Here is an 18023-nt window from a genome sequence, read left to right as displayed (position 1 = left end):
ACAGATATTTCACAGTATGTTTGTACAGATCTGACTTCTATTTCTACTGCAGACAAGACCTTGTACTGGCCAGACAGTTGGTCTGACTCAGGAAACCTCTTCTTCAGAAAGTCTGCTAATTTAAAAAAAGTGTTTCAGTGTGTTGCTCCAAGATCTGAATCTGGTCTTGTATCTTAAGTTTGAGAGCCTGCTTTGAGACTGTCCCTTCAACAATGATTAAAATGTTTCAGAATTAATTTTTTTGAGTTCATTACATTTATTATTGTATCTACTTTTTCTGTGAATGAAAACATTTTTCTATGGCAGAAACTTCTTGAGATTCTGTCCAATTTCATTCATCTGCTGCTTATCATTCATGCCCTTGTCCACAGGATGTCCAAGAGAAGAACTTCCTTAGTGTTGTTGGCTTATTTCTTTTCTACCACAGTAGTGTCTTGAACAACGCATAGATGACATTAAAATAAATAACTAAAAGCACATTAAAGTTACTTTGTAATGACATTGTACAAAGGCACGTCTGCCCATAAGAAGAGACGCCATTGCTGTGAACACGTTCTTGAAAGACATTGAGTGTTAAGAATAAAGTGCATTGCAAAACTCAAACCCTGAAATTGTAAAAACACCAAAACAGTTCAGGAACAGAAATATCTTTTAATTACTTTGCTACATACATTAAGTAATTTAGCACTGTAAATTAACTGATTGCATCATTTGCCTACAGGCTAAAATACAACTGAAGATTCCCTCAAGCCCTGCAATGTATAAAAGTGAGTATCAATGACTGCACATAACCTAAGAACTACAGCCTAAACATTTAACTGAAGATTCCCTAATGCTTTAAAACATATGCAAACACTCACTAGCTCACCAGAACAGAAGTCCATGGAAAGGGAGCCCAGGCACATAACAATCTCAACAGACCTTTATTGTGAGTATTAGAATGCAGTCAACATTATTGCTATTATAAAAAACAAATCACAGAAGGAAGTATTTTGCTTCTCTCATAGAAGATTTAATCATAGTGCAGTGCTGCCTCTCTCAGAGTGTTTAGTGACAATACACTGACACACATGGCGACAGCTGAACACAGGAGGCTTGGCCAGTTTTCAGGAAAGGAAGACAGCTGTTTGAAGCAAACAGCAATAGAACTAGCTTTAGTTATCCAGCCCACAGAATAAAGGAAGGGAACGTCTGTCCTGAATGATTTTTCATGCCAGTTCATTTTCTCCATGTGGTTTCCAATTATTCATTTGGGTTGTTCAGGCTGGTGCAGAATGGCTACCAAATGCACAATCTGCACTCGGTGCAGTGTATTTTCACCATTGTTACATGCTCTGTGGTTTTTTCCATATACAAACAGATATACACATAGTGTATAATATTTATTGCTAAAGACAGACCCCAACACCCAGTGCCCAGGACATAAGAAAGTATTAGAGAAACCATTACTGAAGCATTGCAAACAGCCTCTGCAAAATCCTCACCTAAAGCCATATGCAATGACTACAACAGAAAAAAACTGAGAGCTAATGAAATGTGAGAATAGCAATGGGCATTTCAAAAATGATTAAGCCTCTGACTTTAATAAGCACTCCAAAATTAAGGTGCATATACTGAAACAATTTTAAGCAGTAGAGCAAAAACCTATAGTTCCAGTGTTCTAAACAATCCTGTTTGCAAATGAATGGATCATTGCACACACCCCTTTTACACACCAGCATCTCCACAGAGCTACTAATAGGGTACGGCAGCTGGGACAGCCTGACTGCTCTTTTGCCTGTGAAGCTCCTGCCCATCCTCCATGTGTTGATTTTTACACCAAGCTCCAGTTCAGTTCAGGATCTGTTTTGTGCCTTTTAAAGTTCCAGTGAAGAAAAATTGTTACAGCTTCCCTTTAAATACAAAGAAAAAACAGTGTGGTTTACAACATCAAATACTTTTATAATTTTACAGTACTGTTTGAATGACTCCTTTGCATCCCAACCCTCAGTCTGATAAGGAGTGCTGGAGCCCAACAGTGCCAGAGGGGTTTTGCTGTAATATTAATTCAAGTCCAGTTAAGTTAGAAGCCAGGTGGGAGTAGAGGAAATCACCAATTACACAAGATAGAAGAGGCTTGCTTAAGAAAGGCATCAAAAACACCTGGAGATTTTGATTACAGTGCACACACTCCAACTTGTACACAAGTCCCAGGACACTCTGGAGGCTGTGGACAGAAGAGTCAAAGAGAACTTTGCCCATGACTGCTTCCCACAGCAGCCAGGAAGAACTGGGCATGAGAACAGAGGAGTGACCTCCAGGCACCTCAGAAGCCAGAGTGCAGAAAGCTGAAGAACAAAAAGAGAGAGATGCAAGCTGCAGAATGAAAAGCTGAGCACATGTAGAAGCTCAGAGACAAAATTAAGAGACAGGTGGCTGTCAGCTATACAAGATAACTGCATCCATGGAAGAACAATTTCAATTCTTTGCCACCCAGCAAATACAGAAAACTGGAACTCATCTTCTTTGTCGATTTGAAAGAAAATGACAGACTTCTACCACTGTAAACCACTCCACAGCTGAACAAAGATCTATGCATCTAAGGCCAGAATATCCAAAATATGGGCACTATTCAACCAACTACCCAAGAGAAGGGTTAACAGGAAGCATCTTCCAATCCATTCCCTGTGATATGACCTGAAGTGTGTCCGTTTTGTAGCCAGAATGTGGCAGCCCCATCATGTAATACCAGACCACAGCACCAACACTACGTTTCTTTTATGACTGCAGTACTGCTGTCCTGCCATCACTGCAACTGAAACACAAAATTCCTGATGTAGATGCCTTCAGTATGGTCTTAAGTAGGAGCAGGCTTTGAAATGCAATCACCCTGATACCTCCATTAAAAAACAAACAAAACCCTAACTAAAGCTCAGGCAAAAAACTGGGCATTCAAAGGCTCCAAAAGTTTGCCATTTAGCTCTGTGAAATCACAAGAGGCTTCTGTAAAATGGCATTTCTGTTTTTCCTGTAACTATTTAGAACTCCTATTCAGTGAAAGAAGGCTGCAAATTTAAATATTTTGCCTTTCTGTGCACACAGATCAAATAGTCCTTACATTGCCATACATTATTTTTCTCCTCAGAGAGGGTCTGTCCCCTCCATCAAACAATGTAGTCACAATTCACACCCTGATAAATGATGTCGCAAACAGACTGAGTGTACATCCCTGGCTTATTTAGAGAGGAAGCAGGAAGACAGATGGAAAATTATGCCTACAGGAATAAGATTCTCTCGATAAGGCCAACTAGGAAGAAATTCTGGTAAGGGCCAGAACACACTGGGGTTGACTGGCACACGAGCAAAGCAATCAACTGTAGGTTACATTCTGTGCAAAACACTTAGCATTTTTATGGCACTTGACTTGTGTTTAAAAGAAAAACCTCAAAAGCATCTCAAACCTTTGAATACTCGAAAAACTGGGGTCAGAAACTAATGTCCACATGTTACAGACCAGCACCACGACTTGAGAAAGCAAACTCAGACAAGTTTGTGAAACATTCGAGCAGTACATGATGTATCATACATAGTAGGGTCCATACGGACACAGAGATTGTATTTCTTAGAAGATATGAATGCTTGCAGGAATTTTCATAATACATGACTACACAACAAACATAAAAAAAGTACTGAACAGATTGTTTTTGTAAGCACAGTCCATCCTGAGCAAGGCAGGATCTTGAGGGGTAAAATTACATATTCGTGTAAATTAAGAGGCCATTACACATACAAACAGAAGACACATTAAAGCTGCAAAGGCAACTTCAGCTTTGACCTTAGGATTTCCTTTTCAGGATATCATTCCTCCATCTCTGTAGTAAGAATAAAGCCTCTGTCCTCTCCCCTGAACTTTCCAAGTCCATCTTCACCTTCAGTAACATTTACAATTATATTACATCACACAGGTGCACACACATTGCATAATATTGCTACAGTGTATGCTGTATAAATTCTGTAAATACACTCCACTTTGTTTCAAAGTAATTCATCTGGATTTACATTTCTCTTATACAGTACACACAGTACCACATTCGAGGCTATGCAGCAAGTGAATAGTCTATAAAAATGTCTCACATATCCAAAAGCAAGTAGGTCACTCGACTATTCATGTTTGAAGCAGTTATTTAGGCATCAACTATATAACACAGAGTATTTATTAACAGTTGCTATAAAATGTCAACAACTCCACAACTCTAATGTTCTTTCTGCATTATGGAGTTGCCAACCATTCCATAATTCCATGTTCTCATGCAGCTCTGTGATGTCTCCTACAAGCTTGATGTGGGAAGACTTGAAATAGCAACTGCTCTGTAACAGGGGTTTACATTTTGCTTTGGCCATGAGTGATAACTCACTTCAGGTATGACAGACAGAGAGAAAAGGTCAGGGTAAGTTTACTTTAGCAATGAACCAGCCACGCTGCTTTCTTTCTCAATAATGGTTTTATCATGAAAGTTCAATGCACCGGTTGCAAGGTCTTCCCCAGATAATCCATCTTTGGCACATTTTTTCAGTTGGATGCATCCTTAAAAGGCATTCCAAGATTTTTTGATGGTCTGTACATAATAACAATCACTTATTTTTTACATTTGTATGTAGATCAGGAAGAAAAGTGGAAAATGTAGAGTATGCAGAATAGTTTTAATAAACAGTTTTACATACAGTACCTTACATATAGAACAGTGTGTTTGCAAATTTAAATAATTTTTGAATGTACAGTGGCTTGTACTCTTATCAAAAGGTAAATTCAAGTTTACTGTCTATCGGTTCTAAAATGCTTTTATACAGATAACTAGAACTGATAGACATGAGGCATAAAATGTTCAAGTATCTTAATATTCTCAGTTAAATAGCCTCCTTTTAACAGTCATATTTTACAAATTTCAAAACCTGTACACACATTATTTTCAATTTTAGAAACTGCTTGTTAAAAGGTGATATGAACCACCAGTTCTTGTAGTCTACGGTAATAAAAGTAGACATGTGTAGATAGAAATGTGTATGGTATGTATACATGTACTTGTAGCTATACACATATACATACACACAGACACTGATGTAGCACTGGGTACAGCGGCAACTTATCAGCACAGGAGAACTCCTGGGCTCAAAATCCAGCAAGAGCTAACAGAGCAAGAAGGTTGCCTTTGGTTTCATGACATTTCATTCACTGAAGCTGAAAAAATGTTATAAAAACAACTTGGATAAGGTATCTTCTGATTTTTTCCTCTAATGGTTTAGAATTTCCACAGCCACAGACAGTTTTGGTGCTCTTGTCATTCCTCATCCCTGCTGAGGATGGTGAAGTTTTCACAGGGCTAACACGAGAAAAGAGCCACCCAGGACAAAAATTGTACCTTGATTCCTGAACACTGCTATAGAACATAAAAAAATATAAACTAGATACAATTTTGGATGGACTGCTGGCACCAAGGAGGACTTTGGGAAAAAACCTTTGCCTAAGTCATAATCAAACTCTCATCCCAATGATTTTAATATTATTTGGCACATCTGACCACTATTTTCCACTTCTGTTTTAAAGGAGCCTAGGGGTGCTTTCTAGGGATTTCTATTTAAAAAATATTTTAAAGGGAGATCATGACAAGTAATTTTTTGCAAAAATCAAAGCTAATATGCTTGTTTTCCTGAACATTGGTAAGAAATAATCAAAAAACCTTCCTCATAGAGAAGATACAGCTCTCTCTGTATCTATCTTTCACTAGCAAGATAAGAGGATTGCATTTTTAGTCAGTTGAATTCTGCTAATTTAGAAATGTTTGCCAAGGGTTTCAAAATAGTGGCATTGCTCTTCAAAGAGTTTTTGTTTGTTGAATTTTCTTGTATCTGGGGATTTACTTGTTTAATGTGTTAAAATTCTGAGAAATTGACATTTCCCAGTATATTATATATAATTGTGAAGCCTGGACATTGAATATTCATATTTTCAATTAAACAGATTCCTGACTTTAACTTCCTCTCTTCTTTCTAAAGCTTCAGGCTATTAATGCAATCACAAAGAACCAGATAAATGCTCAGCTTTTTGCTGTCTTCCTGTCCGTCTTGTGGCTAGTAAGAAAATTCACTGTAAAGAACCTATTTTTACTTCTTTATTCTTCCTTTCGTCATACAGAGCAAAGTGTTGCTATTTGCTGTACTTTTCCCATGTCAATTAAGAGCTGTTTGATACGTCGCTTGAGCTGAGGCAATCTTGCCAGAGGATCTGGTGGTTCCAGTTCTCCAGTGAAATCAAGCCAGCTTTCTAAAACTACAGAAGGGAAAGCAAGAAGTTGATTAGAGTAAGTCTTCGACAAACAGTTTCCATAAAAATTAAACTTCTCTTTCTTACTTTGTCTTTCATAAAAAGGGAAAATACACTGAGGCTGAGATTTTTATTCAACAGAAGAAATTTTGTTAGGGAAACACCAATTAGTTCCATATTTCCCTTGAACAATCCAAACTTCTGATTTGATTGTTGCTGTAAAAAGGTACCTGGGAGTAAATTTTACCCTTAGCTCACAATTTACCCTCTACACACATGAAAGCAACTTGTTCATGGTCTACTCTAACAGTTCTGGAACAGAAAATGCAACCCTTAAACACAAGGCTTGCTTCTGCCACTTTAACAGGCTCCTGTGGACAAGGTCCAGGTTACCCAATGGTTTTCCAATCTTCAACAAATGTTTTCAAGGAACTTCTCTGCTTGTAGAAACAGAGAAGGGAAAAGGTGAACCCTGTTAGTTTAGAAACACTGCCTAGGAAAGCAGGGATACTGGAAGTAAAACTGCAAATAGAGATAAGGCAACTTTATTTGTTAAAAGATTAATTAAGAAGTCCTAGGATTAGACTATGAGCTCCCTTATTTACTACTTTCTAGGACTGGCAAGTCATAGACACTTATGCGCTACAATATTCTTGTACAATATAATTTCATTCAAGTTTTCTCATGAAGACTGAATTGTCTTCATAAAACCACTTGCTCACTAATAATAAAAAAATCAAAGTTGAAGGCAATAAAAATACGAAGTTGAAGGCATGATAAACACCTTGTTTTTCCCCTAAATATTGTCAATTACTAGAACAGTCAGGCAAAATTCCCTCCAGGCATAAAAAAAGACATCAACCTGATGATCCATATCTGGGCAAAGACTAGACAAGTTATCGAAGCTTTCTGAATTCAGGGACTGAGCTAAGGGGTTCTGAGTGCCTGACCTAGTTTACTGGGCATTGAAACCTTGTGGAAGGGAGTGGGGAGATCAAGGGTACAACCTCTGCTTATAAATCTGGATCCCAATTTGAACAGAATACTTAAAACTCCACCCTCAGTGCCTCAGCTCACTTTAAACACATTAATTATGAGAGATGCTGCTACAGGTACATTAACAAGTTATCTGGCAATGCAGTTACCATCAACTTCTTTTTCAATCAGGTCCATTCTGCTGGTGACTTCATTCTGTACATTCTCTATATGGGTGAGGAGATTTAGCTGCCATTGAAGATGTGTGTCCACTTGTTCTTCTGAGCCTTTTCTTTCATTACAAACAAACACAGTGTTTCCTTCTGCAGAACTCTTCATAGGAGCAACAGAAAGAAAAAAAGTGCCATTTAAGATTTTTTTTTTGCTTTGTTTTAATTTCTGGTGTTGATTTCAACATTTGAGTCACAATGATAAAGTCTGCTGGCTTAGAACTGTACTTCTGTATACACAATGAAAAGCCTCTCAGAAAGCCACACACCATGAGGCATCAATAGACTATACCAAACAAAATGCAGATTCCACATAAATAGGCATCTATACCTTTTGCCTCATTTCCCTAACACTGAAGTTTATCAGCTCAAATACTTTGGTTAATGCAGTAAGACAGATTGTGTTTCTGTGCCCTTTTTATATAAAGAGCAACTTTAAATCATGAAGTGCTGAACTGCACGGGTCTACTGCCACCAAAAATGTGCAAAATCCTAAGGTTTGTTTCCATGGAAAACTCTCTACAATCCAGAAGTATCTAAGATGTCAACAGTCACTATTTTGCACGAATAAGCTGAACATTCTATTTCAGAGAATCCCAGAATGGGTCAGGTTGGAAGGGACCACAGTGGATCACCTGGCCCAATCTCCCTGCTCAAGCAGGGTCATCCCAGAGCACATGGCACAGGATTGTGTCCAGATAGTTCTGGAGTATCTCCAGTGAGGGAGAGACTCCACATCCTCTCCGAACAATCTGTTCTGTTTGCTGATTAAGACAAAAAACTTCTCTTCCTACCTGCTATGACCCCACCTACCTTCCAAGCACAAGTTTGGGGCAGAGCTGAACATGTTTGGGGACAGTTACAGTAACATGCAGAGTTATGCAGACATAGGATCTGGGGAAGATTGACTTCTTTCATAGAATTAGTAGCTTCACAGCATGCCACAGATAATACACGAGCTCCCAATCTTTCTATATTTGATGTTTCAGCTACTGAGTGGAAGTAGATCAGATTTAACAAGTTAAAAATGCTCAGCATCTGCAGTAATTAGCAGGATTAACAGCTTCCATTTTATATCCATGATGACTTCATATCAAACGATCTTTCACTATTGAAGATTTTATTTTAAGGACTAGAATGCCAGATACATATGCTCACACAGTGTCAGTTCATGTCAAATGCCAGAGCAAAGAAAGACTTGAATTGTATTAATATACTTCTCTAAGGAACTCAGCTAGTTTTCTGCACCACAGAAGAAAAAATGGTGTTAGGTCTGTTATTAAAATATTTCTTTCTCCAGTCAACTATAGAAAGAGTGAGAAGAGACGTAAAGAAGAAAATAGGAACTGATGGATTTTATGTTACCTCTTAGGCAAAAATTCCAGCTTTCATTTTACCATTTCATTTAGACTGAAAATCAATTAAAAAATACCAACCAAACAAATAAGGCTCTGACTGACCTGCAGGCAACTTTATTAGCAACTCAGAGGGGACAAGTGCTGTTAATATTCATAATTTTCATTGAAGGAATTAAAATTATGTATCAGAGATAGCTTTTATTGAAAAGGTGTGAGAATTTTGATGCTTTTATGATATTTTAAATCCCTTCTCTGAAGACATCAGGTTTGCTTCCACAGTGTTTTCAGTAATCAAACTCTTAATAAAATCTAATGAAAAATATTTCCAATATAAATAAGAAATTATCTATTCCTTACAATTATTAGACCCTCTCTAAAACCTCAGGAATGCCATTCTTCCCTTGCTGTAAAAGTATCCAAGTCCATAATTCTAAAACCAAAATCATCTTTCAGCCTGCTTCAGTAAGTTAGAGAAAATTTCAAAGCTAAGTAACTGAATATCTACATAACATAATAATTTTTTTTCTAATGACCTCTGTATTTTTTCAAATGGCTCCTTGAAAAAAAAAACGCAAAAACCAACAGGTTCTCCTCTAAGCTATGAGATCAATGTAAGTAATCAGGGAGTGATGGCAGGAAAAGAGTTCAGGATACAGCTCCTGGACAAGAAATAACAGGAGGTTCAGGGGAAGGCTTGTGGTTTCAGAAGCAAAACATAGGAAACTAAATACAATTTTAAAGATAATGCATAGCCCAAAAAGGGATTTGATAACAGTTAATCCAAACACTGTTTGTAAGAGAAATGGAAGTATGTAACAGAATTGCAGATTAGGGTAAGACAAAACAGTATGGAAAACCAGAACATTAAAAGGCTCTCAAGAATGCTAGAAACGAAAATTCAAAGTTCCAACCAAACTTCAACAAGGAGAGGAGAAAAGGCCCCTTAGAGAGAAGTCAGATAATTTAAAAATGGTCCTTCAATGTCAATTTAAAATTGACAGTAAGTGCAAACAGGTTCATGGAGAAACCAAGGAGAGCTTTTCCATGCTTATGATCTTTAGGCAAAAGGCCTTGTTTTAGTATCAAGGCTAACTACTGGAAAGGTGATCAAGGTGTCCCCAAGGGAAAGAACACTCTTAAACTAAGAAGAGCTGTGTTTGGAACAGTGTCAAACACAGAGCACCTAGCTTTTTACATACATGCTTGAATCTCTGAAGGAAGTATTAGTTTTGTTTGACTGCTCATACATATTTTCCTTTCATTCTAAACATCTTTATACAATTTATACTGTTTACAATGACGATTTAAACTACTGTTGGAAGGCAAGAGTATTTGATACTGCTGCATGTCTCCTAACTATAAACCTGAATATAGTTGTGCAGTGTAGCAAATTTAGCATAGGAACAGGTATTTTTACTTAGCCAAAAATTCCCCATTCAGGCTATACAGTTTATACACCACATTTAGAACTAAAATTAAAAAGAAAAAGAGATGTATCATACTCATTTCTTTCACACCAGAAATTGTATTTCAAAAGGGGGATGAGTTGGACAATTTATCCTCATACAGCTGGTATTGTAGAAAACAGAACGGTTTGATTCTCCTTGGTTTTTGCTCAAAGAACTGTCCACTAAAACCATATTATCAAGTTTCAGACCTTTTCCACCAAATAATGAATTCAAATCATTAATGTAAAAATGAGAAAGATATTTAAACAGCAAAATATAATACAGACTAAAAAATGTTTCATTAGAAGAACTATGCAATACGGAAGACTGACAAGCAGTTGCACATGAGGTGAAATTAGTTGGTCAGTAAATCATTACTTGTGGATGGCATTCTAGGTAGCACTGGTATTAAAAGAAGAATAGAGTACAATAATAAACACAATTAAAAAAAAAACTTGCTTTAACAAACAACAACAAACCCCACCTAACACACATAGATAACTGAACTGCGATAAAAAAGGAAACCTGTCTCATTTTCCTCACCCTAGAAAAAACCACCTAAGTTCTGTTCCAAGACCCTGCATTTAAAGAACAGGATTTCCTTTCTCTCAAAACACTAGATGGAGAATAAATTTTTAGCACAGGCAATACCTCAAACCATACCTTGTGTTTCATACACCTGAAATGAACATACTTCACCTGGAACTATTTCAGTGATCCAAGTTTTCTTCTAGTGAATTCTGTTGACTTGTTTGAAAAATACGTTGACTCACAGCAACAAACATATTTAAATACCTGTATGTACTTCAGTTTTATCAGACTGAACATACTTTTCCAAATAAAATTTCCCAGATGAAGAATGATACTTACCTGCTCATTCATGCCACCATCTTTAAAAGAATATTGTAAACAGTTTTTATTCTCTGTGTGATACTCCTGATCTTCTTCAAAGCTACTTGTGTCTTCATCATCTGAGCTCATAGGGTCAGTGACTGTCTTGTAGTCATGACTAAAACTCTGTGGTTTTTGGTAGCTGTGCTCACTTGTGATGTATGTTTCTTCCATCTTCTGGGGTATACTGGGTGGCTCTTTATGGTTTTGACTATGACACGTCCTTTCAGCTGGATTAACAGCATCCTGCAAAGTCACTAACTTTTTCTCTACCCCAACAGTTCTTTGTTCTTGTTCTTTTCTCATCCCTGAATAAGCCCAGAGATGAAGGTCTGGGTGATGCTTATTTCTGCAATGAAGGGGATGAAAAAAAGCAAGTTATAGAAAACACCACTTAGAGCACTGAACTACTAAGCATCCAATTCTTTTAGATCTTAGCTACTGATAAGCACCATTATCAAACAACAAGTATTCCTAGGTCACTCATCAATTTAAAACAAATCTAAAATGTCCATTTATCACAAAATTTACCAAAAAACATAGCCAATAGTCCCAATAGACCAGATCTGCTTGGGTGCTGAACACTTAGCTCCTGCTGAGCTGAAGCATACTGCACTTGCACATCTTGCACTTGAATTAATTAAAATATTATACAAGAAAGAACTTCAATATGAGAGAAAAATGCATATGGAATAACGGCAGTCTCGGCTCCCGGACTATATAAAGCTGGAAAATAAACCCTGGAGTGATACCTACTTCAGTATCCCAATCTTCAGCTGCAATCCATGCAGTATTTCAGTTACCCCATATACATCTGCCAGTAGGTGATGTGTTGACACGATCTTTTTGGCATTAAGATGAGAGTAGTTCTCTTTCAAAAATGATAATCCACACATGTGTCCATTGTTTAGCCAGTCTTTGTCATAGAGATACTTGGCACTCCACCTCTGTCCTGGGGTAAGCAATAAACAAATTGAGGGCCATCTAAAGCCACAGAATTATATTTAGAAATAGAGTGCTATAATTATGTGCTGTACTTGCCTAAATATCTCCTAATATCCATGAAAGGATGACTCAAGATTTTGCTATTAATATATAAGAATTTGGTTTCTGTGGGTTAAAAAGAAACTTATGAGAGGAAAAGTAAGCCTGAAACCTCAAGACCCCTCTAAATGGCATTTGAAATTAAAATCTAATCAGCTTTGCAATCAAACTAGATGATATTAGGATCTATGTTGTTATCAAAATAAAAAATAACCACCAAAAAAAAAAAGTTTACATTGGCATTTTATTTATCTAAGTACTGCAACTTACTCTTTTTTTTTTTTTTTAAAATCCAAGTTACCAAGAGTAATGTTAGAGAGTGGATTTTTTATGGACATATCCAAAACACCCAGTTTGTTTCTAAAAGACAAATGTTTTGCTTCAATACTAAAGTCAGTATCTATTTATTAGAAGCCAGGAAAAGGCTTCAGAAAAAGCAGATATTTCAAAGTTATCTGGCAGCAGAGCTTTTACACTCCCCTTTGAGGTGCCTTTCACCAGACTTCTACAGAGGATATTGATGTATGTGGGCTTCAGTATGTTAACTCAACCAGCAAGAATGAGTATTTAGCTAAGGCTTCTATAGTAGCTAAATAACTACTAAAAAGCCCAAATAAATAAAATTAAAAAAACAAAACAAACAAAAAAACCCCAAAACAAACAAACCAAAAAACCCACAAAAAGAAAACCCAAAAAACCACAAAAATCAACAACAACAAAAAAAACAAACCAAAAAACCAACCAAAAAAACCCCACAAAAAGCCAACTAACCAACCAAACAAAAAACCAGACTAAAACCAAAATGCCCACCCAAAACTAGAAATGCATAATGCTAATTATTGCAATGCTATTGTTTACAACAGGGCACCCAGACAGACTGATAGCAATATCTTACACTCCATTTCAAATCATACTATCATCATAGACAGAACAAAGAATGGGGTTGATGGAAGCCCTTCATACCTTTCAGGAGAATACCCTGTCTATCTCCTTTTTGCCCATTATCCCAATACACTTTAAAATACTGACATTGAGAATGACTTTTTTCTCCTGACATAGAAAGAAAAGAAGTAATGGTTAGGAAGGGAGAGAAGATAAAAATTAGGGACACAGACTCTGCATAGCAGGGAAAACAAAGTACCTAATACAGTGCAGGGAAAGAGCACAAGACAAATTAGCTGGGTTTGGTAAGAAAAAGCTGGGCTGCTCAAAAAGACACCACACAGAACTCAGACAAAACTCTCTACCACCAGTTTTAATTCACACTGGGTCATATGGAACCAGCTCTATGTTCCTAATATATTCATCTCAAAAATAGCTAATAAAAACTCTGCAAACAATTTTCACATTTCACTTCTTAAATTTAGAATGAAAGTAAATTTGAGGTTGTAGTCTCATTGCCCTTTTGAAACAGTTGGAGTGCTGGATATTTCACCAGAAGATAGGTATGTGCATTTGTATCAACTGTCATAAGAAAATACAAAAAAAATTTCTTCCAAATTCTTTAGTTTTTCTTCAAATAACTGTTAAAAAATGGGTTTATTATAGAATAATTTTTAAATCAACATCCTCTTAACCAAAAGTATTCAGTTTAAAAGTAAATAGTTTACCTATTTCTTAGGAATCTGACCTATCTGAAGTTCAACATACGCTGTTTGTGCACTGTTGTTTACTTTACGATGTCCTAGATTTTTCCGTATTTTAAATATTCAGTTTCACACTTTTACACAGTTCTGGGCAAATACAAACATTACAAAATTGCAATTGCTATGAAATGCTATTCACAGCATGTTTAAGTACTGTGGTACTCAGTCCTTTCCCTCTAAGAAAATATTTAAATGAACAAAGAGTATTGGCAAAGAGTTTTGCCAAGTATTGGCAAAACAGATCCCTAAACAAAAATGATTTCTTTAGAAATGCTTTCCAGACTACACTGACATAAAAAAGTGCTAAGTTTTGGGGGGAATTAAGTTTCAACATATAAAACAATGATAACTGAGTTCATGGACAAGATTAAGCATAGCTGACCATGATGTTACTAACATAAAAGTAAGTTTCTGCTCAGAGCCAAACTTAAAATCACTTGCCCCCACGAAGCGTCACATGTAACACAAAACAGACAAAGCTTGAACAATTTAAGCAAATTCATAACATGTCTGCTCAAAAATCCCAGGCTGGGCTGCAGATAAAGGTGGTTTATCCATACCTGGCGGATCTCTGCAGATGTAACAGATGTACTGCTCTGGAATGCTGTCCTCCAACAGTCCCATGCATACACTGTGCTGCCAACACAAGCATTCTTCACACTGATGTAAGAAAAAAAAAAACGACAAAAGCAAAAACTAAAACTGAGACAAACAAAAACTCAGAAGCTACTTTTTGTATCATGAAAATGCAGAAAACAGCACTTTAATTTAAATGGCTGATTTGAGCAAGATCATTTTAGTTGGGCAATTTGTGTTTGGGTAGACAAAGACATCAAGCTAAAAAAGAGCTCTAGATCTGAAAGTTACCTCAACCACAAACTCCAGACTGGAAAAAAAACCCAATAAAAATGAAGATGTAATATTAAATAGTATTTTATTACAACATTCAGTATTTTAGCACCTACATATTTAGTAGTGAAACATAAGACAGGAGTATAATATTATAGTAAAGTAGAAAGATAATGTAATACATTACAGCATAACAGTGAAAAGTAGAAAACTCTTCAGTTTAATTATTTACATTTACAAAGCATCTCTCCAGTGCGCTAGAAAGATGTGCTTTTAATATCGCACCAATGGAAAATCTAAAAGAAAAAGAAAATTAAGAGAAAATGAAAGAGGAGAAACAAGAGAATAGGAGAGCAAAATAGTGAGACATGAGAGCCTAGAAACAGCAAACTGGTTGCTCTCACTGAGACAAGCATGAAGAGGAAAAATCAGGCTGCCATTGGACTTCAAAAAAAGGCAGGAAGCTGTCTTATAAAGATATTTGCCTTTCTCGACTCTGTGCTTGCCAGAGTTTTAAATATCTGCTGGCTCACTGCTGACAATCTCTCCTCTTTGCATTGACATGCCTTTGAGCATCAGCCTGTTTAAAACAGGAAGTCACCTTTCCTCCTGTCACTACAGCTGTAGTGTCCCCTCCTGTCTCCAAGGATTGTTACACCAGTCCATTTTTCCACACTGTTACTACAGCTGAACTCCTGCTCAGTTCCTCCAACACAGCACTGCATTTTAGTCTGCTCCCCAAGACAGCCTGTGTGCCCTTCATTTCCAGGGCTCTGTCAGTTCCAGAAGAGTAAGTCCACATGAGAGCCCTACTTGTTTCCTTTAAACCTCGACTAAAGGGCTCCACACTATCAACAGGAACTGTACCACAGTAATAGTTGAATACAAACCTGATTTTGAATGCGGGTAAAAAAACCAGGAGGTTCATAACCTTTTTTAAGTTGTTGACAACTGAGTTCTTCCTTACTGCTTTTTGTATCTGATTTAATCACTGCATTATAAATTGCTTGAGAAAAAAGACTTGAAATTACTTATGGATGGGAAATGCTCTCCTCATTGGAATACAAAGTAATAAGCAGCAGGAGTTGCAATCCATTAACACCTGAATGCTGTGCAGACATGGTATACTCTTCTTCCCTTTTATCTATACCAAGTTTAGATGTAAATTCTCAGCAGTTTCTAAAACCTGGTAGTGATAGTCAGTGTGAGAAGGGCTATTCTAAAGACAAAACACACATTGCAGTACTGACAGTATTTAGTGTCTGCACAGGAGACATGTTGCACACCAAGGAGGGACATTTACAATGAGGAGAGAGGTTTCTACAAGTGGTAGTGCAAAGCACGAGGGCCAAGCCAGGAGGGCTTGTATAATCAGGATCGTCTGGGGAACAGAAGCAATGGTTTGTGTGTGGCAGAGGATACTTTATTCCAAATCTATCAGCTGGCTATAAATAAAAAGGTTACTTAGCAATTTCTCCTATTTATCAAATTGCAAGAGAAACCTCATCCTAGAGAAACAGCTCTGCATCCACTGAATGGAGCCAAATCAAGTGCAGAACAAAGAAATATTTTGTTCTAGTTCACTTATGTACAGCTCTCTACGTAATTCCAGTCTGTGACACATCAAAAGGGCACCTTCACAGGCAAAGCATTCACATGGAAAATGTAACTCCACACACCAAACTTCTTTACCTGAATCATAAAACCATTTTCTTCATCAAGTTCACAAATGCATCTAACAATTTCATTGAGAGCATCATCTTCATCCTGAGACTCTTCAAAGTTAGTTGAATCAAAATCCTGATTGTATTCATCACCACTAAGTAACAAACTCTCTGTGGAAGAATCATCCAAGAACTCCACATCTGAAAGGTCTAACAGAAATAAATACATGTGAAACTGTGTATGGAGAGACACGATAACTCAAAGAAATACAGGGATTTTTGACAGGTAAAAATCTATATCAGCAAAAAAATCGCTCTCAAACACACTGCTGGTATATGAGATTTCAATGAGAATTTTGTCAAATGCCTTTAACATGCTCTCCTCCGATGCAGAGTAGCAACACTTAACCAAAGCAAGCACAATGTAGAACAGCGTGAGGAGCATAAGCATTTTGATTTAAATAGATGAAGGATAAATCAGTCACCATATTTACAGCTACAATCCCAAACATAAACCAAATTATTTCCTTTAATGTTCTCTTTCTTAACAAATTAAACCCATAAACTGAATTTTGCTATCCATTCCACCTACTTTCTCCACTGAGGTCAACGGACAGGATAGCTCTTGGGTACTGGTATGAAGTGTTCTTCTCTGAGAACATACTGCGCAACGTCAGCGAGCTGCCCGAGGAGCGCGTTAAGGGAGAGGAGCACCTGTCCAGGAATTCAACAGAACTGTCTTCATAATCCGAATAATCTGAAAAGTTAAAAGGAAATAAGTAAAATTTACAACAAATGCAAAAAACCAAAATAAAACAAAACAACCAAAAAACCACCCCCCCCCCCCAAAAAAAAAAAATGTATAGATTTTACTGCAGCATTATGTTGACAAGCAAAGAATATCAACGCTGAGGTATTAGGATGATGAAACTGTAAATAAGAAATGGCAAAAGCACTTCTTAACATTTTGTTTAAAAAATTCCTGTGAGAAACATAATCAAGTTTGATAGGTAAGCATCAGCAATTGTAACTCTCCTATCTCTGAATGTACAGACTGGTAACTGTTCTTAGCATATTATGCAGTCATCTTTTTCCACAATTCATCCTGAACCCTGTGCTATCCTTAGAGACGCTGCTTGTGACTCTCTCTTTTGCCTTACGTTTGCTTGCAACACTACCAGCATTGCTACCTAGAAACAACCACAGATGACCCTGTCAGTTTAAGAGATAAAAGCTTGTCTGCAACCCTGCAGAGGAACACAGGGAGCCCAAAGGAAATTGTCTTTGGATATTCCCAGGCCCATCCCATGAGATATCAATGGGCCAACAGGTCCTGGGATGGACTAGGAGCATCCCAGGAGAGTATACACACACAGGCCCAAAAGAGGAGGCTGAGCAGGCAAACAAAAAACCCTCCCTGGCCAGGCCCCTCTTAGACTTTCCCAGCAGTGCCATCACCTCCATTATCCATGCATGAAACCCTCAGGATGTGTTACTCACAGCAGCTCTCTGGATCATCTTGTGGACTAAGGGCAGTTGCAGCCCAGGGGGCTGCCAGTAGGGGACACTATGGGAGGTGGGAGAAAATAATTTTGGGTTTGCAAATGACTTACTATGAAA

The 18023-nt window shown here is 37.3% G+C and overlaps 1 protein-coding gene across 6 annotated transcripts in view; it reads right to left on the bottom strand.

Moving 5' to 3' along the window:
- Positions 1-904: 904 nt before the first annotated feature.
- The window catches only part of PHF20L1 (PHD finger protein 20 like 1), a 57817-nt gene continuing 40698 nt past the window's right edge, over positions 905-18023 (bottom strand). For all 6 annotated transcript variants that reach the window (XM_066336277.1, XM_066336267.1, XM_066336307.1 and 3 more), the window contains 7 exons: positions 16996-17160; positions 16432-16613; positions 14451-14550; positions 11957-12152; positions 11180-11549; positions 7444-7606; positions 905-6304 (listed from right to left, as the gene is read on the bottom strand). In XM_066336277.1, coding sequence (XP_066192374.1) covers positions 6162-6304; positions 7444-7606; positions 11180-11549; positions 11957-12152; positions 14451-14550; positions 16432-16613; positions 16996-17160 — 1319 coding nt within the window. In that variant the 3' untranslated portion in view covers positions 905-6161. The remainder of the gene's footprint in view (positions 6305-7443; positions 7607-11179; positions 11550-11956; positions 12153-14450; positions 14551-16431; positions 16614-16995; positions 17161-18023) is intronic.

This window comes from Sylvia atricapilla, chromosome 1 (assembly GCF_009819655.1).
Source record: "Sylvia atricapilla isolate bSylAtr1 chromosome 1, bSylAtr1.pri, whole genome shotgun sequence".
In the NCBI taxonomy this organism is placed as follows: domain Eukaryota; kingdom Metazoa; phylum Chordata; class Aves; order Passeriformes; family Sylviidae; genus Sylvia; species Sylvia atricapilla.
The sequence above is the reverse complement of the archived record's forward strand: the minus strand, read 5'-3'. Positions and strand labels throughout refer to the sequence as shown.